General features: G+C 42.7%; 1 protein-coding gene across 3 annotated transcripts in view; it reads right to left on the reverse strand.

The window, feature by feature from the left end:
- Positions 1-5972: 5972 nt before the first annotated feature.
- The window catches only part of slc18a2 (solute carrier family 18 member 2), a 215651-nt gene continuing 195231 nt past the window's right edge, over positions 5973-26392 (reverse strand). For all 3 annotated transcript variants that reach the window (XM_051923482.1, XM_051923480.1, XM_051923481.1), the window contains 4 exons: positions 25734-25797; positions 22102-22221; positions 20546-20679; positions 5973-8836 (listed from right to left, as the gene is read on the reverse strand). In XM_051923482.1, the coding sequence (XP_051779442.1) occupies positions 8726-8836; positions 20546-20679; positions 22102-22221; positions 25734-25797 (429 nt within the window). In that variant the 3' untranslated portion in view covers positions 5973-8725. The remainder of the gene's footprint in view (positions 8837-20545; positions 20680-22101; positions 22222-25733; positions 25798-26392) is intronic.

Below are 26392 nucleotides of genomic sequence, written 5' to 3' on the forward strand. Positions count from 1 at the left end.
ACGTCAGCCACGTGATACATTCACAAAGCGCTCAGTTCAAGTTAAGGCTTACTTCACTATTGATAGTCTCACTGTACAAATGTGGAAATTTTGTATTTTACCTGTAAAGCAGCTTGAGGTGATGTTCACTGTAGAAAGATACTACATTCATTCACAAGGTGGTCCATCGGTGGTCCATTTCACCAATTAGTGCAGAGGTATGGAAACTGTTATGCTTTACCTGTAAAGCGCCTTGAGGTGATGGTCACTATCAATGGTCCACCTCAAGTGACACCCTTGACCAACTTGTATGCACACTGGCAACGAATGTTCTTTACCTGTAAAGCACTTTGACTTGATGGCGATGGTGAAAAGGCACTATATAAACTAACAGCTTGTTTAGCTCAACTTGAGGGATCACTTCACTTCTAGTAATCACATTGTACAAATTACAGAAACTGGTGTGCTTGAGGTGACGGCTGCTCTCTTTTAAAGGCGCTATAAACATTCACAGGCCAGTCCATCGAGTAGCTCACCCTGAGTGAGTCATTTCAGTATTTAGTGCTTACTCTGCAGAAATATGGAAACAAATGTACGTCACCTGTAAAAGCAGCTTGAGGTGAAGGTCACTGTGGAAAGGCGCTATATACATTCATTCACAAGGTGGTCAGTTCAATTCCTGAGTGAGTCACGTTATCAATTCATATTAGAAATGTTTTAGAAACATAGTCACCTGTTGACATGCAGGTTAGGGGCATTGGCAATCCAGAATTGTCCCTATTGTGTGCTCGGTGTGTGTGCGGTGGGCTGGCACCCTGCCCAGGGTTTGTTCCCTGCCTTGTGCCCTGTGTTGGCTGGGATTGGCTCCAGCAGACCCCCGTGACCCTGTGTTAGGATATAGTGGGTTGGATAATGGATGGATGGATAGTCACCTGTAAAGCACCTTAAACGAACAGTGACTGTGAAAAGGCACTATATAAATCCACAAAGAGGTCCACCCAGCTCTTCTCCAACCTTGTGTCAGACGTATCCGCTATTGCTAGTCACACCATACAAACACGGAGACTGTTGTAGTGTACCTGTAGAGCAACTTGAGCTGATGGTCACTATGGGTAAGGCACTATATACTCTCACAAAGTGGTCACTTCCGTTCAAGGACCATCCTGAGTGGGTCACCTCTTAGGTAGCGATCACATTGTACAGATGTGCAAACCGCTGTGCTTTACCTGTAAAACACCTGGAGATAATGTGGAAAGGCGCTTTATTGCCCAGGTGGTCTGCACAGTTTCTGGTCTACCTTGAGCAACTTATATGCACACTGGAAAAATATGGAAACAAATGTTCTTTACCTGTAAAGCATTTTGAATTGTTGTTGATGGCCTAAAGGCACTATATAAATATTCACAAAGTGTTCACTTCATCTTAAGAGCCATCCAGCATGGGTCACCTCATTCTTAGTAATCTCACTGAACAAATATGGAAAATGTAAGTTACCTGTCAAGAGGCTATAGGTGAGGGGCGCCATACACTGTACATTCAGAAGGTGGTCAGTCTAATTCATCACTCTATTAATAATCACATTGTACAAATAGGGAACTTGATGTACTGTACTTGTAGAGCAGTGTGAGGTGATGGTCACTATTGAAAGGCGCTATATACATTCACTAGGTGGTCAGTTCAAACCGTGAGTGGGTCACTTCTCTACTAGTAGTCACAAATTTAGAAATGCATGTGCTCTGCCTGAAAACAGCTTGGAATGGTGGCCACCATGGAATGAAACGGTGTCTGAGGTAGTCCATTAGAACAATCCAGACGAGAGCAGGCCATTCAGCCCAACACAGCTCACCAGTCACATCCACTGAATTCTTCTAAAGTAACATCAACTTGAGTTTTGAAAGCTCCTAAAATCCTACTGTCTACCACACTACCATTTAATCCCCATGCCACCCTGATCAGTCACGTTATACGTATTGGAGACACGGGTTTGGCATGTAAACTGTAAAGTTCCTTTAGAATGAAATTCACGATATAAGGACTATTGGATGTGCCAGTCACAATCTGATGCCCAGATGTGCCAGCTCCTGTCTTTTCCAGGCTCTTGTCACAAATGCATTGTGGCCTGCATGTCATCCTCAACGGTGAATTTGCAGTGAAACGCGAGGTTTTGCTTCACCAAAAAATTTGCCGAACAAGTGTGGCGTTTCACATTCCGCAAAATCCGCGGCATGAGCGCCAGTTTGTGCCAGCGAGCGTTTTCGTGCATTAATTCTGGATGCATCTGCCTGTCATTTAGTATTTCAATTAAAGATCTCTAGTGAGGAAAAAAAAAACAAAATGTCACCTATCGCTGAGTTGTTGTGCCAGCAGACGCATATTGTGTTTGTCCTGGTAGTGCGATGCCCACTTTGCCAGTGAAGCCTGGCGACCACAATCCTAAAGATGCATCGGAGACAGAAACTCGATGATGCATGGAGCGTGTGGACCCTCGAGCCCCTCAGCTGGAATCACGAAACAGTGGTTGCTAGGTAACAGTGTAGGGGGAGGGGCAAGTAGTTTCCCACCTACTGTGGTCTCCTGTGGATCAGACCCTATGATGTGTGCCATGGGGCAACTGGCTTGTCTTCTTAGTAATAATTCTTTACATTTATATAGTGTTTTCTTTCACTGCCCAAAGTGCTCTTCACACAGGGAGGCCCGGGAAAGCGAACCCCCAATCTCCTCACTGCAAAGCAGCAGCGCCACCTGATGAAAAATACGCAGCACGTCACATTAAGTAACACGTCTTATATGTGCGCCCCCAACACGCTTCAAAGACCTCAGGGTCAGTAACCTGTGCGCCACTCTCCTTCCAGATGTCTGGTATGGAGTCTGAAACTATCTGGGCTGTATGGTGGCTTCTCGGGTGAAGAAGCATGAAAAATGGATGGATGGATTGATGCCAAATAGACCAAAGTACTCCTATAAAACTCTTATTAATCTCGTCACTTCTGGGACAACACAGTGCATCCAGAAAGTATTCACAGCGCATCACCTTTTCTACATTTTGTTGTGTTACAGCCTTATTCCAAAATGGATAAAATTCATTTTTTTCCTCAGAATTCTACACACAACACCCCATAATGACAACGTGAAAAAAGTTTACTTGAGGTTTTTGCAAATTTATTAAAAAGAAAAAAACTGAGAAATCCCATGTACATACAGTGGTGTGAAAAACTATTTGCCCCCTTCCTGATTTCTTATTCTTTTGCATGTTTGTCACACAAAATGTTTCTGATCATCAAACACATTTAACCATTAGTCAAATATAACACAAGTAAACACAAAATGCAGTTGTTAAATGATGGTGTTTATTATTTAGGGAGAGAAAAAATCCAAACCTACATGGCCCTGTGTGAAAAAGTAATTGCCCCCTTGTTAAAAAATAACCTAACTGTGGTGTATCACACCTGAGTTCAATTTCCGTAGCCACCCCCAGGCCTGATTACTGCCACACCTGTTTCAATCAAGAAATCACTTAAATAGGAGCTGCCTGACACAGAGAAGTAGACCAAAAGCACCTCAAAAGCTAGACATCATGCCAAGATCCAAAGAAATTCAGGAACAAATGAGAACAGAAGTAATTGAGATCTATCAGTCTGGTAAAGGTTATAAAGCCATTTCTAAAGCTTTGGGACTCCAGCGAACCACAGTGAGAGCCATTATCCACAAATGGCAAAAACATGGAACAGTGGTGAACCTTCCCAGGAGTGGCCGGCCGACCAAAATTACCCCAAGAGCGCAGAGACGACTCATCCGAGAGGTCACAAAAGACCCCAGGACAACGTCTAAAGAACTGCAGGCCTCACTTTCCTCAATTAAGGTCAGTGTTCACGACTCCACCATAAGAAAGAGACTGGGCAAAAACGGCCTGCATGGCAGATTTCCAAGACGCAAACCACTGTTAAGCAAAAAGAACATTAGGGCTCGTCTCAATTTTGCTAAGAAACATCTCAATGATTGCCAAGACTTTTGGGAAAATACCTTGTGGACTGATGAGACAAAAGTTGAACTTTTTGGAAGGCAAATGTCCCGTTACATCTGGCGTAAAAGGAACACAGCATTTCAGAAAAAGAACATCATACCAACAGTAAAATATGGTGGTGGTAGTGTGATGGTCTGGGGTTGTTTTAAAGCTTCAGGACCTGGAAGGCTTGCTGTGATAGATGGAACCATGAATTCTACTGTCTACCAAAAAATCCTGAAGGAGAATGTCCGGCCATCTGTTCGTCAACTCAAGCTGAAGCGATCTTGGGTGCTGCAACAGGACAATGACCCAAAACACACCAGCAAATCCACCTCTGAATGGCTGAAGAAAAACAAAATGAAGACTTTGGAGTGGCCTAGTCAAAGTCCTGACCTGAATCCAATTGAGATGCTATGGCATGACCTTAAAAAGGCGGTTCATGCTAGAAAACCCTCAAATAAAGCTGAATTACAACAATTTTGCAAAGATGAGTGGGCCAAAATTCCTCCAGAGCGCTGTAAAAGACTCATTGCAAGTTATCGCAAACACTTGATTGCAGTTATTGCTGCTAAGGGTGGCCCAACCAGTTATTAGGTTCAGGGGGCAATTACTTTTTCACACAGGGCCATGTAGGTTTGGATTTTTTTTTCTCCCTAAATAATAAAAACCACCATTTACAAACTGCATTTTGTGTTTCCTTGTGTTATATTTGACTAATGGTTAAATGTGTTTGATGATCAGAAACATTTTGTGTGACAAACATGCAAAAGAATAAGAAATCAGGAAGGGGGCAAATAGTTTTTCACACCACTGTAAGTATTCACAGCCTTTGCTCAATACTTTGTCGATGCACCTTTGTCAGCAATTCCAGCCTCAAGTCTTTGTGAATATGATGCCACAAGCTTGGCACACCTATCCTTGGTCAGCTTCGCCCATTCCTCTTTTTTTTTGTTCTTTATTTCACCTTATACAATTTCTTGTATTAGGAATTTGTTAGTTTTCGCATACCCCTTGGGGTCAGAGCGCAGGGTCAGCCATTGTACAGCGCACAGGTAGCAATTTCAGGTTAAGGGTCTTGCTCAAGGGCCCAGCAGAGTAGGATCTCTTTTGGCAGAGATGGGGATTCGAAACCGGCAACCTTCTGCATACCAGCGCAGATCCTTAGCCTCAGAGCCGCCACTCCGCCCCAAATTTGAATTTGGTGTAAAGCGTTCAGCGGTTTGTACAATCCCAAGCAGCACATTATTCCTAACTTCACTCCGCAGTAGTGCCACTCACAATATGGCGGTTGTTTTATTTGCTATTTCCGTTAGTTGAGCTGTACGCCCCTGCGCAGTACGTCTCATGGTCCCATCGCCGTGTACCTGCGTCCATGCCATCTGGTTTACCATTCTCGGTTAGTAATATGGATTTGTGTAGCAAGCAATGAGCAACTAAACATGTAAAGAAAAAATTACATAATACTGTATATTAGTAATATTTACCCCCAATTACTAAACGCATGAGCAATAAATTACATGCCAGCTGCAAAAACGTTTGAATTGTTAATGTGAGCCTTGCATAAACAGGGCCTGAGAACCACTGCAATAAATGTATATAGTAATACAGAGTGAGATTTTAAGAGTGTCCCGTATTTCTAATTTTCTAATCCGACAACCCTACATATACTGTAACTGTCTGTCTGCTTATATCGCCGCTGCAGGGACGTCACCTGCGTCATGATCACAGTCACGTGACACACCCTTATCAAGGTTCTTTGACATTTCGTGTTTACCCCGAGGGCTGCTGCTCACTTTTACCACAGAGGCCTGTTCAGTGGGTGCAGACCTGCAAAGGGGGGGCAGGTTGGGTTTGGTGTCTTTTGAGGCCTGCACTCCATTTTTGAGCTTGTGGCAGCAGGAATCCCCCACACATTTGGGGTGGCCAGCAACCTCGCACTTAATTCCTCCGCTAAACTTGTCAGATGTATAGAAGACAAGAAAACCGAAAATCGATTCAGAAAACATTTATTGATGAATCAAGAGTTTGACTCTGACCCCCCAAACAAAGCCCCTCCACCAGTGTCTGCCACATGTAATACACAGAGTTAGTACACGCTGACATCGGCAAAACCCGCCGGCTTTGTGCTCCTGTCATGAATCCAAGGTGCGATGGACAAGTTCAAAGAAGGCACATACATTTTTCCGTAAGTTTTAAAAAAAATAAATAAAAACCCAAGTACAGTTAACACTTTCACAAGCCGTATCTTCCTGAAGTTCTAGAGCCACCATTCAGGAGTTTGTTATCAGTGCACAGAGGAGGAAAGCCGAGGGCCTGGGGCTGCCGATTAGTTGGTTGCACATACTGACCCCTAGTGGTCACCCAATGAACGGGTCTCACCGTCCTCTTATCCAATAGATTGAATTTAATTTTATGCAGCACCCTTCTCAATACATTAGGACAGGGGGTCACCAACTCCGATCTCGGAGGACCACCGTGGCTGCAGGTTTTCATTCTAACCCCTTTTTTAATGAGTGCCCTGTTTGTCTTTCCAATTAACTTCTTGAGAATTCATTTTAATTGACTTGCTTTTTTAAGATCCATCCATCCATTATCCAACCCACTGTATCCTAACTACAGGGTCACGGGGGTCTGCTGGAGCCAATCCCAGCCATCACAGGGCGCAAGGCAGAAAACAAACTTTGGGCAGGGCGCCAGCCCACCGCAGCTTTTTAAAGATTTGCTCCCCTAAATTTCTTCATCTTTCTGCTGAATTGCTTCATTTCTTTCCTTAAACACAAATGAAATGTGAAGTGAGGGAGCCAACAGAAGACCAACGAAGTCAGGGCCTCAAACTCCAACCAGCTACTTAATGAGGCGCCGAGTCTTGTCATTAATTAAACTCGTTCTTTAATTCCAAGTCTTGTTGTTGCTATTGTGGTACATTAGCAGACATTTCCAAAATTGTTGATTTTCTCTTTTCTAAGAACGCTGGTCAAATGTTTTGTGGACCTGAGCAGATCCACATTCCTCAGACCTTCATCTTTCTTTATTTTCAGATATTGTATGATGGACACCAGTTGGTTTGGCTCATTTTGTATCATTTGGCTACTAGTTAAAGAAAAAGAAACAATTAAGTGGGCAGAGTCCTCAAGAGCAAGTCATCCATCCATCCATCATCCAACCCGCCATATCCTAACTACAGGGTCATGGGGGTCTGCTGGAGCCAATCCCAACCATCACAGGGCGCAAGGCAGAAAACAAACTTTGGGCAGCAGCTTTTTAAAGATTTGCTCCCCTAAATTTCTTCATCTTTCCGCTGAATTGCTTCATTTCTTTCCTTAAACACAAATGAAATGTGAAGTGAGGGAGCCAACAGAAGACCAACGAAGTCAGGGCCTCAAACTCCAACCAATTTCACTCCAACCAGCTGCTTAATGAGGCGCCAGTACTTGTCATTAATTAAACTCGTTCTTTAATTCCAAGTCTTGTTGCTGCTCTCGTGGTACATTAGCAGACATTTCCAAAATTGTTGATTTTCTGTTTTCTAAGAACGCTGGTCAAATGTTTTGTGGACCTAAGCAGATCCACATTCCTCAGACCTTCATCTTTCTTTATTTTCAGATATTGTATGATGGACACCAGTTGGTTTGGCTCATTTTGTATCATTTGGCTACTAGTTAAGGAAAAAGAAACAATTAAGGGGGCCGAGTCCTCAAGAGCAAGTCATCCATCCATCCATCATGCCATATCCTAACTACAGGGTCCTGGGGGTCCGCTGGAGCCAATCGTAGCGCAAGGCAGAGAAACAAACTCCGGGCAGGGCGCCAGCCCACCGCAGGGCACACACACTAGGAGCAATGCACCTAACCTGCATGTCTTTGGACTGTGGTAAGAAACCCATGCAGACACGGGGAGAACATGCAAACTCCACACAGGGAGGTCCCGGGAAGCGAACCCGGGTCTCCTGTGAGGCAGCAGCGCTACCCACTGCGCCAACATGCCGCCACTAAGAGCAAGTCAAGTAAAATGAATTCAAAAGAAGTGAATTAGCAGCCAAAACCGGTCACTCATTAAGAAAACGGTCAGAATGAAAACCTGCAGCCCCGGTGGTCATCCAGGACCGGAGTTGGGGACCCCTGCATTAGGAGGTGATGATGCCACCCCCCCCCCCCGGTGGTGATCTGTGAGGTTAAGCACTGCATTTTGTGACCCGGTAATCGAGTCGGAATGTGACTGCGGCCCCCTGTCCCACTTTTAATTCCACCGTTAACTGCACAGACAGCTTACAGGCCAGCGACTCTCGACTTTATCAAAGGTTACACAGTAAAGACATCCAAAGAAAAAACTTCATTTGACGTACAGCATCAAGAAATACAATCCCCATGACATAGAGCTTTAAATAGATAATTAAAAATATATGCTATATTAACAAAAGGAAATACATAAAAATAATTTTCTTCCAACATAAAAGCCATTCTCGTTCCCCCCCACCCCACCCCACCCCATAAGGCCGGTGGTTGATCGTGACTCTTTTAGTTAATCAATTGGCCGCAATAAAAATAGCTTTGGTTTGCTTGACTGGGCACACAATATCCGCACGGCACGCGTACAAACACGACTTTTTCCATGAAGACGCACACACGCGCACGCACGCACGCATACGCACACACAAATGAAAACACCGTGCACAATAAAAGGGTGACTTCTCTGACGACAAAGAGAGATAGAGAGAGGCAGAGAGAAAGAGAGAACAGGGTTTGGCTACTCATCACTTTCCGACTCCTCGTCTTCCATCATGGGGTACGGCTGCGAGTTGTCCTGAGTTGTGTACATCCTCGTTCTTGTCGAGCAGTTGTGATCCATCAGGATTGCCTGGAGAAAGCAAGAATGAGAGCGGTGTTAAAAACTCAACTGTGCTCCACGGAAGCACCGGATTGTTTTATTACGTGTAGTAACACTTGGACCTCTGGTCCTTGAAGAAGCACCACTCACAAAACCCAGCACTTCAGGACACTTCACCAAGGTTACTGCAATGTCCTTCACGGCCAGCTGATGTTGCTCGTGAAGGACCCGAAACCCAAAAAGATGGCAGCGGAAGTCTACGCCTTCAATTCTTTGATTGGGTTGGACTACCGGTCACGGTCAGCGTGAATGACTTGTGTTTGCAATGCAAACAGTCGGTTGTTCTGTGCAGCGTGTTCCACTGTGGACAGAGGTCACCGTATTTCTTTTCTTGTCTACACTGTAATAGGTACACAACGTTTCTGGATTTTTAATTTTCCCGTCGGTAAGGGTGTGTGACCACATCGCCATTTGACATAAGAAGGACCCGAAACCCAATTACGTGGGTGAAGTAGCCTGCTCCTCCCAATTAATGGGTCATATCATAAACTCACGATTGAGAACAAGATCAAAGTTCAAGGGCATTCCGGTAACCCTTAGCATCTGTACATATACAGTCATATGAAAAAGTGTAAGAACTCCTCTTAATTCTTCGGATTTTTGTTTATTATTAACTGAGCTCTCAAAGTAGCAACTTCCTCTTAATATCTGACATGCCTTATGGAGACAGTAGTATTTCAACTGTGACATTAAGTTTATTGGAATAACAGAAAATATGCAATATGCATCATAACAAAATTAGACAGGTGCATAAATGTGGGCACCCCAACAGAGATATGACATCAATACTTAGTTGAGCCTCCTTTTGCCAATATAACAGCCTCTAGACGCTGTCCTCCTATAGCCTATGAAGAGTGTCTGGATTCTGGATGGAGGTATTTCTGACCATTCTTCATACAAAATCTCTCCAGTTCAGTTCAATGTGATGGACAGCCTGCTTCAAGGGCCTGCGTCCAGGTGTCCGTGTGTGTGTGTCTGCTGGTGAAGTGCGCATGCGCGGGGCACGATGCCATGCGTGATGTTACTGTCAGAGAAAGTTGCAGGTGTTTTACGGAAATACAACCCAGTATTACTGTGAGAGGAAATTAAAGGTACACAATACAGTGACGCATATTACAGCCACATACAAGCCAGTATTACTGTCAGAGGAGATTAAAGGCATATTACCGACGCGCACGCCTGTATTACAGCCAGAGAAAATTAAAGGTATATTACGGACGTACAAGCCAGCGGATGTACAAGATGGTATCCTTCAATAAGGGCGCGCACAAAGAGGCGAGCCTCAAAAGGGTGAACTCAATTGGGCGCAGCGAATAAAGGCGCATGTAAATAAAGATCTGCACCTTTGTTGCTCTTCACATATTCCAGAGTCATTTGAACTAAATTATCTACGAACGCCTTTATTCGCCGCGCTCAATTGAGGTCACCCTTTTGAAGCTCGCCTTTTTGTTCGCGCCCTTATTGAATAGAGCCGTACAAGACAGTATTACTGTCACAGAAAATTAAAGACACACAATACACGGCGGCAGCCCACGAAGAACGGTCAGCTCAGCAAGTAAACATCAAGAAAAGAAAGGCTGAAAGAAAGAAAAATACGACCAACAAACAGAATGAGGTCAAAGTCCCTTGCCATTTAATATAGGTACGGTTGTACCCCCTAAACTGTACATATAGATAGGGAAAACCCCTCCTCACTATTTCTGCAACTTCCAAAATACGTAGGAAGCCCAAATTCCCCCTGCTCATCCTTTACACTGCACTTACAAACGTTAAGTATGTTTCATTTCACACCATGCGACGTAACGATCTTTAGAAAATAACGTCTTCTTTTTGGCGGTTCTCACCATTATGCCATAAGGAACTTTCGTAACTGACCTCTCCTTTTGGTGGTTTAATTCCTTATTTACATTAACAAATGATTTATTTCATGGCAGAGACGCACAAGGACCGCCCCCCCGGTCCCCCTTCCTTTTTCCGCGCACCTACCACGTGGTTGGCTCCCTGCCTATATACATTAATGACATCCCGTGCTCATGTGCCTCCTCATTCACCTCCTTACTTTCCTCAGCTGTTCGTCGTGTTCACTGCTCTCTTCTTCTTTCCTCCACCGCTTCAAGCCTGTTATTGTTCGCCTTGCTTCACGTCTTCCTGCTGGTGACTCCTGCCTTTTCGTTTAGTTTCTTCACACTCTTAATCCTCCCGGCAGGCCTCCACATACTACTTTTGAAGGTCGGCGCACCAATTATGTGACTATGAAACTTACAACCACCAAAATTTTGTAAAGGCACCAGGCGTCAGATCAAACCTCTGCACAAGAACCTCATTGAGGCCACAGTCTTCACTGGAACTGGCTCAGGGGAGACTCGATTTATTCCTCGCATCCCAGTCATACCCTCTGACCTCCCTTTCCAATTCAAACGCCTCCCATTTCCAGTAAGGGTCTTCTTGGCTATGACAATCAATAAGTCACAGGGCCAGACTCTAAAAAAGGTCGGCATTGACTTGACACAAGATTGCTTCTCACATGGCGCCCAACTGTACGTTGCACGCTCAGGAGTGAGCTCAGCAGACCAGCAGCTTGGTCATTTTACAGCCTGAGGGCAGAACTGCGAACGTCGTTTACAAAGAGATCCTGACATCCTAAAAATGTGCATTTCTCATACACGACATTTACAATCCTAAATGAAACGCTTTACAATCAATGCTAAAATAAGCCTACGACAATTACATTGACAATCATGTTATGTTATTTTTAAAATGTTTCCTTTTCTTTTTCATAACTTCTTTAACACACTACTTCTCCGCTGCGAAGCGCGGGTATTTTGCTAGTCCATATATATAACACTTTCTAATACAACGCCATTTTGAATCAACTGCAGTTGTCGGAATTTTGCATTTCATGTTCAGTTTCTTTACCAGTGCAATGGCACCTACTAGAGTGTGGAGTCGTTTTAGTTTAATCTTTGTTATAATTTGGTATTTATTATATATTTTTTTTTTTGCCACACTTGGGGGAATCATCTTCGCGGCTCTCTCAAGTTAAGATCGTCGACCACTGGGCAGGTGCAAAAGTGATCGCCAACCACCTCTTCTGTCCTCCCCACTGGTCCCAGGACAGACCAGTTTCAGTACGATCCTGGAGGTTCCGCTAGAGAATCAGAAGGCCTCACTCTGTTAGTGTCGACAACTCCATGACAGAGAGAGGCTTTTCTGACCCAACGACTAGGACCCGAGACATCTTTATCATTGTTTTCTGTTAGTTCATTTATGAAATGGAGTGCCTGGTTGGTCTTCAATCCTTTCTGATATTCAGCCTCAACAGAACTGCACTGTCTATTTCAATCGTTTTCAGTAATCTTACATTGAACTATTTACTTTATTGGATGAATAATTGTTTAGGGTCATATTGGCCACCATTTTTCTATTTCAACGATCGCTTTTCACCACCATTCTGGACTCCCATGTTGTCAGGGTCATGTCCTCAGGGGTCATGACCCACAAGTAATCAACACGACAGGTTGCAGATTCAAAATCAAAACCACATTTTGCTAATCCTCCTTTTGCTTAAAACTTTGAAAATCTGATTTATTTTTTGGTTTTCGACCTTTTTGCAAACACATTTTCGTTTTCATCTCCCGTTTTGGCTTGTCAGTTGTGTGTTTTGATCTCCAGGTTTTGGTCTTTTTCTGATGCTTGTCCACCTCGTGGATCTCACAAAAAAGTTCTTATCAGTTCTCCAACAGAACAGTAGTATTAGGATGACAAACAAAACTTGTTACTCTAGGTGCTAGCACTGCACAAGGAGATAACCAGGAAAGAAAGCATAAAATGAGCAGAGAGTTCAAGCCAAAAATCACTTCTCTCTTTCAGGTATACACAAGTCTAAACCTAAGAATCGTAGTGCAGGTATCGAAAGCAATAGTCAAGCAACAAGAAGTGTAATTATCAAAACAAATTGGACTTCCTGGTCTAATCCTGATCTTCGCACAAAGGTAGGAACATCTGCAAATTCGAACAATGACTCGCCTAACGCGCCATTGATGACATCAATCATGAAATTACAGGACCATGTTCCATAGCAACCATCGGTACTTTGCTGTGTCACACACGTGCGAGGAGGAGGCAGCTAAAGGGCCTGAGTAGCCGACCGGGGGGTGGCAGAGTGTACTGACTGTCTTTCTCAGTTACTTGCAGACCATTCCCAGGGAATCCCACCTGGTTCTGGCACCCTCGATGACATCACTTCGGGTCCTAATGACACCACTTCCGGGCCCGGCCCCAGAGATGACGTCACTTCTGGATCCAGCCCCAAAGATGATGTCACTTCCGGTCCCGAGGACATCACTTCTGGTTCCAGCCCTAAAGATGATGTCACTTCCTGAACATGCCTTTAAATCCACCATCTTGACTTTACGTGATCAGTTCTGTTTTGGACTCAGTCTTGTCAACAACTCTTTAAAAATTTCTACACTTGCAGCCAGGATACATTATACGGGTGGCTGCCTCACACCTTTGTGATGTCTGGTGTGTCTGAGTCTGATTTTAGTGATAAAAATCCTTTCTGGGGAGTTTTCAGACCCAAGGTATTCAGTTTTGCAATTTATTTTGTACTTAGAAGCTTCCTCCAAAAGTTGTTCATTTTTAACACAGTGTCCATCACCATTTTGTTTTGGTCATGAGAGCAACCATTTTGAGATCTTTTGTCACTGTGATGCATGCCATGATGTCCCCGGAATGTGTGACTGGTGACATCATTGATGTGACTGTTGTGAAAGAAAAATGAACTGCTTGCAAGCTACTAAGGGTTAAAAGCTGACAAAGCTGTTTTGCGATAATGGCAGGTTCTTCATACAGGCGTCGGTCATAAGACAGGGTGTAGTAAGCTGACTTGGGACAACTTCCTATATCGGAACGCGTCTGTTAGACACAGTAAAGACAACCTTTCCTTCTTTAGGGCCCATCTGACACGTACATAAAATAGAAACGGTTGACCGATTTGCACAATGCACGATGAAATACTTGGGTAAATGATATTATGCTTTTTGAGAAGCAAGGGGAGGGGAAGGGAGGAAGGAGAAAATATAAAAAAGCCGACTAAAAAGCGGAACTTCGCTCTTCTGCCTTGCAACGCATGAATCCTATGTGCTCACCGGTGCCTGAATAAAGACTGATTGATTGAAGTACAGGTCAAATCCCGTTATAACGAAGTGCCAGGGATCTAAAAAATATTTCATTGTAATGAAAATTTCATAGTAATGAGATTCTGTATTTGTCGCTATAGTGAGAGACAAAGTCAGAGGTGCGAGATTGCGTTGGATTGTGAGTTGCCAGGTAAGAGGAGAAGAGGAAGATATAAGAGAAGGTTTATGGATGTGGTGAGAGACGACATGCAGGTGATGGGTGTGACAGAGCAAGATGATGAGGACAGAAAGATATGGAAGAAGATGATCCGCTGTGGCAACCCCTAACAGGAGCAGCCAAAAGAAGAAGAAGAAGTGGTGCTTTCTTTAATTTGCGTCCAGACATTTGCAATCATTTCAATAGCTTCTTTCACGTTAATTTTCATCTCCTCCTGTGTATAAGTTATGCTGACAAGAATTTTTCTCAGCATTTCCTTGCGATAATTCACTTTCAGGGTGCGAATGATGCCCAAATCCAATGGATGAAGCACTCCCGTGCAATTGAGTGGGAGGAACTCAACGTGATAATTATTAAAATGTGGAAGAATGCTGTGGACAGCACAGTTATCGATCAGAAGCAGTACGGGGAAAGTTTGAAGAAAGAGAAACATTTAGGATGTTCGGGGATCGTTGTACACAACTGAGCTGCGACCACAGAACTAACTGATCTGTGGATGATTCTGTCAGGCATTTCAAGGTCTGTTGGGCACTTTGTTGTAATGAAAGTATCTGCTGAATGTATTTATTTATAGACTGTCTTATGGGGAATCTGTCGGGACCGTAAAAGTACTTTGTTGTAACAGAATTTGACCTGTATTCCTGTCTTCCTCGGCGGTTACTTCCACACCGTATAAACGTCCTGGATTATCTGAGAATGGATAAACACGGTGATACTTGCAGTCATTGTTTTTGTAATCTTTGGCCTTCGAATTTAGCTCTGAAATTTTGACTGTGATTTTCTTTGTTTTCAGCGATTCTCTTTCTAACTCCCAGCATCGACCTTGGCTTTGGTCTTTGACCAAATCTTTTCTCCTGGCCATTACTCATTACTTTTTCTTTTTTTTTTACTGACTACTTTTTTTCAGTCCGTACAGTCATGACCATGACTACACAAATTACGACACTGAAAAAAACAAAATGGCGACAAAAAAACATGTAAAATAATTTCTAATAACTAAAAACAATTTCCACTATGAAAATAAATGCAAAATTCATATTCTGAATTGGTAATAATTCAACAGGATGACTTCGACCGTGCATTGGCAATTCCATTAAATGCCACCCGCTTTCCATTGCACTGACGTCCTGGGTATCTAAATATGCTTGAACTTCGTCCTCAGACTGTTCTTTCGATAAAGTTACGTGTACTCTATCATGCCCTTTATGAATGTACTTGTAGATGTACTTAATACTCTTAACCGATGCACAATATTTAACATTAGATAGATAGATAGATACTTTATTAATCCCATGGGGAAATTCACATACTCCAGCAGCAGCATACTGATAAGGAAATATTAAATTAAAGAGTGATAACAATGCAGGTATACAGGCAGACAATAACTTTGTATAATGTTAACGTTTACCCCCCCAGGTGGAATTGAAGAGTCGCATAGTTTGGGGGAGGAACGATCTCCTCAATCTGTCAGTGGAGCAGGACGGTGACAGCAGTCTGTCGCTGAAGCTGCTCCTCTGTCTGGAGATGACACTGTTTAGTGGATGCAGTGGATTCTCCATGATTGACAGGAACCTGCTGAGTGCCCGTCGCTCTGCCACAGATGTCAAACTGTCCAGCTCCATGCCTACAATAGAGCCTGCCTTCCTCACCAGTTTGTCTAGGCGTGAGGCGTCCTTCTTCTTTATGCTGCTTCCCCAGCACACCATTGTGTAGAAGAGGGTGCTCGCCACAACCGTCTGATAGAACATCTGCAGCATCTTATTGCAGATGTTGAAGGACGCCAGCCTTCTAAGGAAGTATAGTCGGCTCTGTCCTTTCTTACACAGAGCATCAGTATTGGCAGTCCAGTCTAATTTATCTTCCAGCTGCACTCCCAGGTATTTATAGGTCTGCACCATCTGCACACAGTCACCTCTGATGATCACGGGGTCCATGAGGGGCCTGGGCCTCCTAAAATCCACCACCAGCTCCTTGGTTTTGCTGGTGTTCAGGTGTAGGTGGTTTGAGTCGCACCATTTAACAAAGTCCTTGATTAAGTTCCTATACTCCTCCTCCTGCCCACTCCTGATGCAGCCCACGATAGCAGTGTCATCAGTGAACTTTTGCACGTGGCAGGACTCCGAGTTGTATTGGAAGTCTGATGTATATAGGCTGAACAGAACTGGAGAAAGTACAGTCCCCTGCGGCGCTCCTGTGTTGCTGACCACAATGTCAGACCTGCAGTTCCTGAGACGCACATACTGAGGTCTGTTTGTAAGATAGTCCACGATCCATGCCACCAGGTATGAATCTACTCCCATCTCTGTCAGCTTGTCCCTAAGGAGCAGAGGTTGGATGGTGTTGAAGGCGCTAGAGAAGTCCAGAAACATAATTCTTACAGCACCACTGCCTCTGTCCAAGTGGTAGAGGGATCGGTGTAGCATATAGATGATGGCATCCTCCGCTCACACCTTATGACAATCGAATCGTTTGAGCAAATACGGGTTATGTGGTACAATCTTTGAATTATCAAGCATCACAATTTTACCATCTTTCTTTTCGTGATAAGTGTGTTGCTCGTGATGATTATCACTTCAGCGATAATCAGGAAAGCCAGCCTTAGTCATATCTGTTGTTTGAACGAACGCTTTTGGAAATTTCTTTAAACACTTTTTTTTTTTTGAGTCCCAATATGCTGAATCTTTTAAATGAGGTCAGTGAGACGTGTGTTTAATGACTTTGTACCATAATTCAGGATAGGTTTCTCTGTTTGGAATTTCAGCACTGACAAAACAATCGACATCATCAATAGTTAATAATTTATTTTGCAAAGTAACCAATAAATGCATGTGAGGTAAATCCCGTTTTTGAAATTCAATCGTGTAAATCTATGCTCTGATTTGACCGAACACTGTTTCAAAGTCATTCAACAAAGATAAGACTTTATGATAAAAACAATCTACTTACGAAAGTGGCAATATACAGAGCCAATGTAGCCGGTGGCATTGTGCGGAAGAATCTGCGGATTTCTGTTTATTGTGGATTGCACGTCATTGTAATAAACAAATCAGGCCAACCAATGGTTTGGGATATTGCCATTGCATCTTGATATAACTGTTGCAATTCTCTTGGACTACCTAGATATGATGATGGTAATATTACTGCTTTACCTTTTTTGAATGTGTCTGAACTACTGATATTTGAATTTTGAACATGATCAATGAGACCTTGCATATGTTCCATTCCAAGTTTTGCTTGATTAGATTTAATAAAGAAGAGACTATTAGCTTCAACTTTTAGATACGCATTAATAATGTAACTGAGTGGTTAGATGACCGTGATCTTGTTTGAAAATGTTTGTAAGTACGGCATGAATTGCTTCTAAAGGATGTCAGTATGACGTGACTTGATGGTGTTGCGGGACCTGAAGTGTCTCTCTGTCTCTCTTCAAAAGATCACGTCTCGTTGCAAGTTTTTTTTTTTTTATATATAATAGAAAGATGTGCCTTATGTTTTGTGGGCGGTCCCAAAAGAGGCGGGGCCACCTGTCCATCACTGCAAGGGACTGCCCATCATAGCTGCTTGCACTTTACCTGAATGCACTTGTGGTGTGGTGAGTTTTCTTGTGCTTTTGTGATTTATTAGATATTTTTGAACCTGAGCTCTGATTTTGACTTTACCTCTTGGGTTCAGTATTGGGACTTTGTTTGCTATTAGATTGCTTAGGAAATTCCTTTGAACTTTGTGCTCCACAGAGCTTCTTTTTTGGGTAAAATAAGCCTTTTATTTTATAAAGTTCCTGAGCTTGCCCTTGTTACTATCCTCATTTGATGGTTTCTAGTGGGCATTTTGGATGTTTTTGAGACTTTGTGCTTGGGAACTCTCGAGATTCAGAACACGTTTCTTTCATAGTTGCGAATGTAATCCGAAATTGTGGGCACAATTACGTTAGAATGATAGCAATATTTGATCTGAAATGCTCAGCAAGAAAGTTCTTGAACAATATCGATATGTTTGAAGGATGCATATACAGTGCATCCAGAAAGTATTCACAGCGCATCACTTTTTCCACATTTTGTTATGTTACAGCCTTATTCCAAAATGGATTAAATTCATTTTTTTCTTCAGAATTCTACACACAACACCCCATAATGACAACGTGAAAAAAGTGTACTTGAGGTTTTTGCAAATTTATTAAAAATAAAAAAATTGAGAAAGCTCATGTACATAAGTATTCACAGCCTTTGCCATAAAGCTCAAAATTGAGCTCAGGTGCCTCTTGTTTCCCCTGATCATCCTTGAGATGTTTCTGCAGCTTCATTGGAGTCCACCTGTGGTAAATTCAGTTGACTGGACATGATTTGGAAAGGCACACACCTGTCTATATAAGGTCCCACAGTTGACAGTTCATGTCAGAGCACAAACCAAGCATGAAGTCAAAGGAATTGTCTGTAGACCTCCAAGACAGGATTGTCTTGAGGCACAAATCTGGGGAAGGTTACAGAAAAATATCTGCTGCTTTGAAGATCCCAATGAGCACAGTGGCCTCCATCATCCATAAGTGGAAGAAGTTCGAAACCACCAGGACTCTTCCTAGAGCTGGCCAGCCATCTAAACTGAGCGATCCGGGGAGAAGGGCCTTAGTCAGGGAGGTGACCAGGAACCCGATGGTCACTCTGTCAGAGCTCCGGAGGTCCTCTGTGGAGAGAGGAGAACCTTCCGGAAGGACAACCATCTCTGCAGCAATCCACCAATCAGGCCTGTATGGTAGATTGGCCAGACGGAAGCCACTCCTTAGTAAAAGGCACATGGCAGCCCGCCTGGAGTTTGCCAAAAGGCACCTGAAGGACTCTCAGACCATGAGAAAGAAAATTCTCTGGTCTGATGAGACAAAGATTGAACTCTTTGGTGTGAATGCCAGGCGTCATGTTTGGAGGAAACCAGGCACCGCTCATCACCAGGCCAATACCATCCCTACAGTGAAGCATGGTGGTGGCAGCATCATGCTGTGGGGATGTTTTTCAGCGGCAGGAACTGGGAGACTAGTCAGGATAAAGGGAAAGATGACTGCAGCAATGTACAGAGACATCCTGGATGAAAACCTGCTCCAGAGTGCTCTTGACCTCAGACTGGGGCGACAGTTCATCTTTCAGCAGGACAACGACCCTAAGCACACAGCCAAGAAATCAAAGGAGTGGCTTCAGGACAACTCTGTGAATGTCCTTGAGTGGCCCAGCCAGAACCCAGACTTGAATCCCATTGAACATCTCTGGAGAGATCTTAAAATGGCTGTGCACCGACGCTTCCCATCCAACCTGATGGAGCTTGAGAGGTGCTGCAAAGAGGAATTGGCGAAACTGGCCAAGGATAGGTGTGCCAAGCTTGTGGCATCATATTCAACAAGACTTGAGGCTGTAATTGCTGCCAAAGGGGCATCGACAAAGTATTGAGCAAAGGCTGTGAATACTTATGTACGTGGGATTTCTCCGTTTTTTTATTTTTAATAAATTTGCAAAAACCTCAAGTAAACTTTTTTCACGTTGTCATTATGGGGTGTTGTGTTTAGAATTATGAGGAAAAAAATGAATTTAATCCATTTTGGAATAAGGCTGTAACATAACAAAATGTGGAAAAAGTGAAGTGCTGTGAATACTTTCCGGATGGACTGTATCTGTGCGTAAATTAGATTGAAAAGAAGACGATTTGGTGAAACGGATGAGATCATGTTAAAACAATGGAGGTAGCTGACCAGACAGTGAAGGCAGCATACAGAATGTTGACATCAGATAACATGACTAAAAGTATCTTCAAAAACTGTAAGCAGATTTAATCTAACAATGTAAGTCAGGGTGTGTTTGAAAGACATTAACATTCGCTCGGTAAATGTGGGTAAGAAGACTGAATCCAAAATTGTGGTCCAGATCATAATTTAATGACAACAATGTTTGACTAGAAGCTGGGGCTTGAAAGATGGGATTATGAGAGGTGAACAGTGGATTGGGGCACCTGCTACCCTATAGGTGGCATTTTTGTAAATTTTTACGTTGCCCTCATAGGATAATGGATGTAACCAGGGTGACTTGCAATTTCATGAATGTACTCCACTGACACACAAAGACCACCCCACGGTGGTCACTGGTCATTTTGTACGAGCCGTCTCACATCCGCTCTCTTCAGATTCTTGTTTGAGAGTTTATGATTTTTTCGTCTTGGTGTGGGTGACTCACTTCAAAAAGAAATACAAAGATGAAATCTGCACCATCAGTGGAGTGAGGCCATTTGCAACATTTTAAGTACCTTGTGGGCTATGAATAATCTTACAAAAATAGCAGATTGACTCACCATCTTTTCTTCTTTCGCTGGTGGACTTCGCAAGAAGAAGCACAGAGGAGCAAAAAGAATATCGATGATCCCAATTATAGTCATCATCCAGGGAAACCCAATGGACCGAGCGATGGCGCCCCCAGTGGTTGGACCTGAGAAGAAGAGATGGCAGTTTGAAGTGTTTTGTTACTCTCGGAGACTTTGGACCTGGAAACTGATCTACTTTGGCTCATATTAGTACAGTCAAGCGCCAATTTATGGCTGACATAGTCAAGGCAATTTGTACTTCTGGCTGTGGGCCTTAGGAAAAGATTGAGTACTAATGTTCTAGAAATTGCCAAAACCAAAAGCAGTAATAAATCTATTGTTGTTATTATTATTTCACAGGGTCTTGTGTGTTTTCTGACTCTTGGAGGGCTTTTAGGGTATGTTTTGATAGGTGCTGCTCCATGTGGCTAATTCTTATGTGTTTGACCCACAACACCTTCCTTACACAAGTGTTTCTCAACCTTTATGATCCCACGACACACTTTTGCCTTTTTAACTCTTTCAGGGCAAATGTCGACTTTTGTCAACAGGAGAGGTTGAGGACGATAATCAACTGAAAATGGCGACCAAACCCACCATTACATGTTAGTTCAACTCTCTTTGCTAGAAGAAAAGTTTGCTTTGTTGGTTTGTCTGAGATTCCCTGCATTCATGTGTGTAGCGAAGAGCAAACAATGGCAAGAATGGCATCGACATCTAGTGAGAGATCGAAGCGAAAGCACAAAGCAAAATGGACAATGTTTTGCATATTGTCGCTGAATTGGAATCTGACTTTTTGGATTCTGATTTTGATGCAAGTGATCTGGAGATGTGAAGTACCGGCATCAGCTGATCATGGTGCTGAACTCGCTTGGGTAGCTGATGCGCCTACGTTTTTTGAGTCCGTCAAAGCACACAGTGCCCATAACTGCCTGGGCTCACTCATACTGAAAATTGGACACACTGCAACTGGATATACTGTGGTGCAATGGACTATCATAAAATGCAAAGTTCAAATAAAAAAAATATAGGCATGAAAACTCAAGAATGACCCTTCAACACAGCTACTAAAATAACTTAATTAATATTTAGCTTTCCAAACACTTCACTGCAGATAAGTAACACTACACCAAGGCTGATGGTGTTCTGCCAAAGATGATTAAAACGGCGGGCCAATAGGGCAAAGGTAGTTATGGACCAGAAACAAAACAAAAAATAAATGTGACCATTGGATTTCCTTGGTTTCAAAAACCCCCCATAACAATGTTTACAGGCCCCAGGAACTGTTTAGAAAGTTAAAACTGAGAGCCAAATAATGACAATTGTCATACTGTCTCCCAAAATCAACAGAAATACGAGTTAAAAATGTTACTGTTCTTACCTGTTAGCTTCATTTATTTGACATGGTGAATTTCTCTGTGTCTTCTTAAAAAGAATCTTCTACATCATGAAAGCTGAGCTGAACCTTTTATTTCACCCATGTGTGCTCTAAAGTTACAAAAACGCTTGTAATGACAGGCCATATCAAGCTGGCATGGCCCACTTACCCAATGCATAGCCCATGCAGAAAGCCACATCTGCAATTGCATACACGCTGCCATAGACCGACACATGGCGCAGGTCAACAAGGTACCCCATGATTGGCATCATTGAAGAGTCCACCATCCCTATGAAAGAAGAAAGAGCAATTAGCATGACTATCCACAAGGAGATTCTTCTTAGGATGGACATCGAGGTTCAGCTCAGCCTCTCGGAGAAGCAGAAGAATGCTGCCCAGTCCTCACTAGAGTAATGTCAGGAGCTCCTCTGAGTGGGGTTCACCCTTCAGACCAGTCAGGCGAGTTCTTGGCTCTGTGGGATGTCCACTTAGTTATGTTGTTCTCATTTTGGTTCCTTTTTAATGTTCAGTAAACACTAGCTGGTATGGCACTCCCCAGTTAAGGAGGACTGCACTGGTGAAGCCATTTCTTAGAGGTTTGTTTACAGAGTCATTGTCATCACATGTACAGAGTAGAGTGAAGGTCTTACTTGTTGCATGTTCTTAATTAACAACCGTATGTGGAAACTTCTGACTTCCCTACATGAAAAGCCTCAGAACACATTTGTCATAATCTAGAAACAACAAATTAATTTTTAGGAGAGTCTCTCTTCATGGTAGCTTGATTCCAAAATGTGGCAGCAAAATTACCTGCCTGACTAATCAGACCCCCATCTAGGCCACAATCAGTAAATCACAGGCCCCCTTTTAGCCCATCCATTATTGTTTTGTACCTCTGTGATGAGGGTGCATCTAAACTACTATGTTTTTGTGTAAAAATGTACACATTAGTCTCCATTTTTGCCTTTTATCCACAATACCCCAGTGTTTTTAACCTCCAAAAATGGAGTCGACTCTCCAGAGCCATATACTTCTGAAAACACCAGCTCAGTAATGTAGTGTGGATGGCTGAAATTAGAGAGTTTTGAAAATGCAGACTCTATTCTCGCCTTGATCAGTTTGTGCTTATTACATAGTCCTGATTGGAGTCTGCTCACTACAACTTCTTATTCATTGATTGGTCACCCTTCACAGAAGAAAACCACTTTCCAACATAGCGGACATACAGGAGCTGCTTTCCATGGTACCTCTTGTGTTGCTTACTTGTATGCATTCAAATTGAGTTTTGTACAGTTCGAATGCTGCATACTCATGCAAAAAGCAAATCATTTACTGATCTCTACGATAAATCCCATCACTGAAGGTGTAACCTTTCCTTTAAGTACAGCAAAACCTCTGGTCACAAACGTTTCCGAACACGTACAAATCAGATTACGATCAAAAAGTTTGCCAAAATTTTGCATCTGTTCACGACCACACGCTCTGTTGGCGAACAAAAACACTGGCAGCCAGTTTCCCTACGCACGTTCGTACGCGCCAATGATTTCCTATTCTCCATTTCCCATTTTCTTTTGTTTGCGTATACAGGGCCTAACAAAGCAGCTGGTGTTGCAAAAGGAGTTACAATGTTAACCAAGCAGAGGCCTCAAGTACAGGAAGAGGTGGAAAAACTGTTGCTAGTGTGGTTGAACGAGAAGCAACTTCCATTCATCCATTTTCCAACCCGCTGAATCCGAACACAGGGTCACGGGGGTCTGCTGGAGCCAATCCCAGCCAACACGGGGCACAAGGCAGGAATCAATCCCGGGCAGGGTGCCAACCCACCGCAGGACACACACAAACACACCCACACACCAAGCACACACTAGGGCCAATTTAGAATCGCCAATCCACCTAACCAGCATGTCTTTGGACTGTGGGAGGAAACCGGAGCGCCCGGAGGAAACCCACGCAGACACGGGGAGAACATGCAAACTCCACACAGGGAGGACCGGGGAAGCAAACCCAGGTCCCCAGACGAGAAGCAACTTGCAGGGTTTAAGTGAGCCAATCATATGCGCGACAGCCAGGAAGATTCATGGCGATTTGCTGAAAAAAAATCCTTCTTCGAGTGGCGAAGGTGAGGAATTTAAAGCCAGTAGAGGATGGTGTGAAAAGCTTCGCAAGAGAAGTGCCATTTAATTTTTTTTCCCTGTGCTTAAAACTCTTAAAAAAAAATTGTTTACAGCGAGCAGTTCGTAAGGGTCTAGCGTGAGCTCTTACAATGTTAGTTTTCTCTGTTGTTCAAGGTTTTCTCAGTGTTATTCAATGCTTTTACATTTAGTTTACTATTACGCTGTGCATTCTATGGTATAATTAACTATTTTGTGCTTAAAAAATATATATATTTACATACAGTTCGTATGGTCTGGAACGGATTAATTGTATTTACATACAATCTTATGGGGAAATTACGTTCGGGTCACAACCAAATCGGGTCGCATCCAGAGCGAACAAAAAAGAGCTGCCTTTAATAAAAATCAAGAACAAAGGGAATCATCCAATAAACAAGAAAGAGAAAAATATCCTGAACAATATGCAAAAGCAACATTAATAGAATGTAAGTTAGAGGATACAGTAATGCATTATATTGTTTTTGATGAGGCTTTAAAGTAGTTACATTTTTATTATGTTTTACTGTCTTAATTCTACTTTTTTACTTTTATTATTTGCTATGTTTTATTATTCATTGGTATTTTAAATAGACAACTGTAGTGAAACACTCCAGTAACTGATGTTCTATCCATAATAACTAAGCACCAAACCATCTTCCTCCTGCACTCTGCTTACTCTTCTATATACCATCTCTTTAAATACAATCACTTTTTCCAGTGGAGGGGCACCACAAGATAACGTGTCCACCCCTGAGGGGCACGAGTAAAGCAAGCAGGAGGCAGAGACCCCTAGTTTTCATTTATTTATTTACTTATTAATTGATTGATTTGCTGTATTATCTATCCTGTGAGTCTGTGTTCTTGTTTTTTTTTTATTTTTCTGCTGCTCTATGCATCTGAATTTCCCCATGGGATTAAAAATTTTTTATCTAATTTACAATGTCATTTTATGTTTGTACATTTTAAGATTTGTAGTTGTATTTTACGTTATGTGAATTTGTTACAGCACTCTGCACCTGAAGATGGTGATACACATATAAACCGAATTGATTGACTTAATTAAACCCTGAGCCATGTCTATGAACTGGGAGAAGAGTGCAAATCAATCAATACACGTCTTATGCAGGGTCTGTGAATTTCCCCTTGGGATTAATAAAGTATCTATCTATCCATTATATAGTGCCTTTCACATCTATCTATCTATCTATCTATCTATCTATCTATCTATCTATCTATCTATCTATCTATCTATCTATCTATCTATCTATCCATTAAATAGTGCCTTTCACATCTATCTATCTATCTATCCATTATATAGTGCCTTTCACATCTATCTATCTATCCATTAAATAGTGCCTTTCACATCTATCTATCTATCCATTATATAGTGCCTTTCACATCTATCTATCTATCCATTATATAGTGCCTTTCACATCTATCTATCTATCTATCTACCTATCTATCTATCTATCTATCTATCTAATAGCACACACAGTGTCACCAGCAAGAAATCACTCCGAGTCCTGTCCCTTTCATTTCACGTCCTCTGTTCAGAGACAGTGATATGACTAAATCAGAACCAATACAGAAATGCAGCAGTGATGGATGTGAGTGTCAAAAGATGCTATAAAAATAAAAAAGGACTCACCAATGGCAAAGCCAACTCCAAAGTTTGGTACAATAAGCCCATAGATGCTGGTCGCAAATGGCACCTGCAAAGAAAGCAAAGGTTTTAAGTGTTACATTCTAGCCAATCATGGCATCTTGGTTACATAGAAACATAAGGAATTTAACAAATAAAAGGAGACCATTCAGTCCATCAGGCCTGTTTGTTTAGCTAACAGCTAAGCTATCCCAATATCTCCTCCAGATTCGTCTTAAAGGTCCTACAGGTTTCTCCTTCAACTCCATGTCTTGGTGGTTTGTTCAAGAGAACGACAACTCTTTGTGTAAAGAAGAGCTTCCTGGCTTCAATCCTAAAGGTACTTCCCCTTCATTTCCACTATGAAGTCTTCAGTATGTGATTCACCCTTAAGCCGAAAGAATTCAGCAAGATCTACAGTGCCTTGGAAAATTTTAAAGACCAGGATGAGGTCCCCATGCATTCTCCTCCGCTCAATACCAAACGGGGTTAACTCTCTGAGTCTGTCACAGTAGGACATGTCTTTTACTCCCATGATGCACTTGGTTGCTCTCCTCTGCACAGCTCTGTCTTTAATGTATTGTGGTGACCAGAACTGCACACAGGACTCCAGATGTGGTCTCACTAGTGCATCATATAGTTTGAGCATAACGCCCCATGACTCA

The sequence above is a fragment of the Erpetoichthys calabaricus genome, chromosome 2 (assembly GCF_900747795.2).
Source record: "Erpetoichthys calabaricus chromosome 2, fErpCal1.3, whole genome shotgun sequence".
Classification (NCBI taxonomy): domain Eukaryota; kingdom Metazoa; phylum Chordata; class Cladistia; order Polypteriformes; family Polypteridae; genus Erpetoichthys; species Erpetoichthys calabaricus.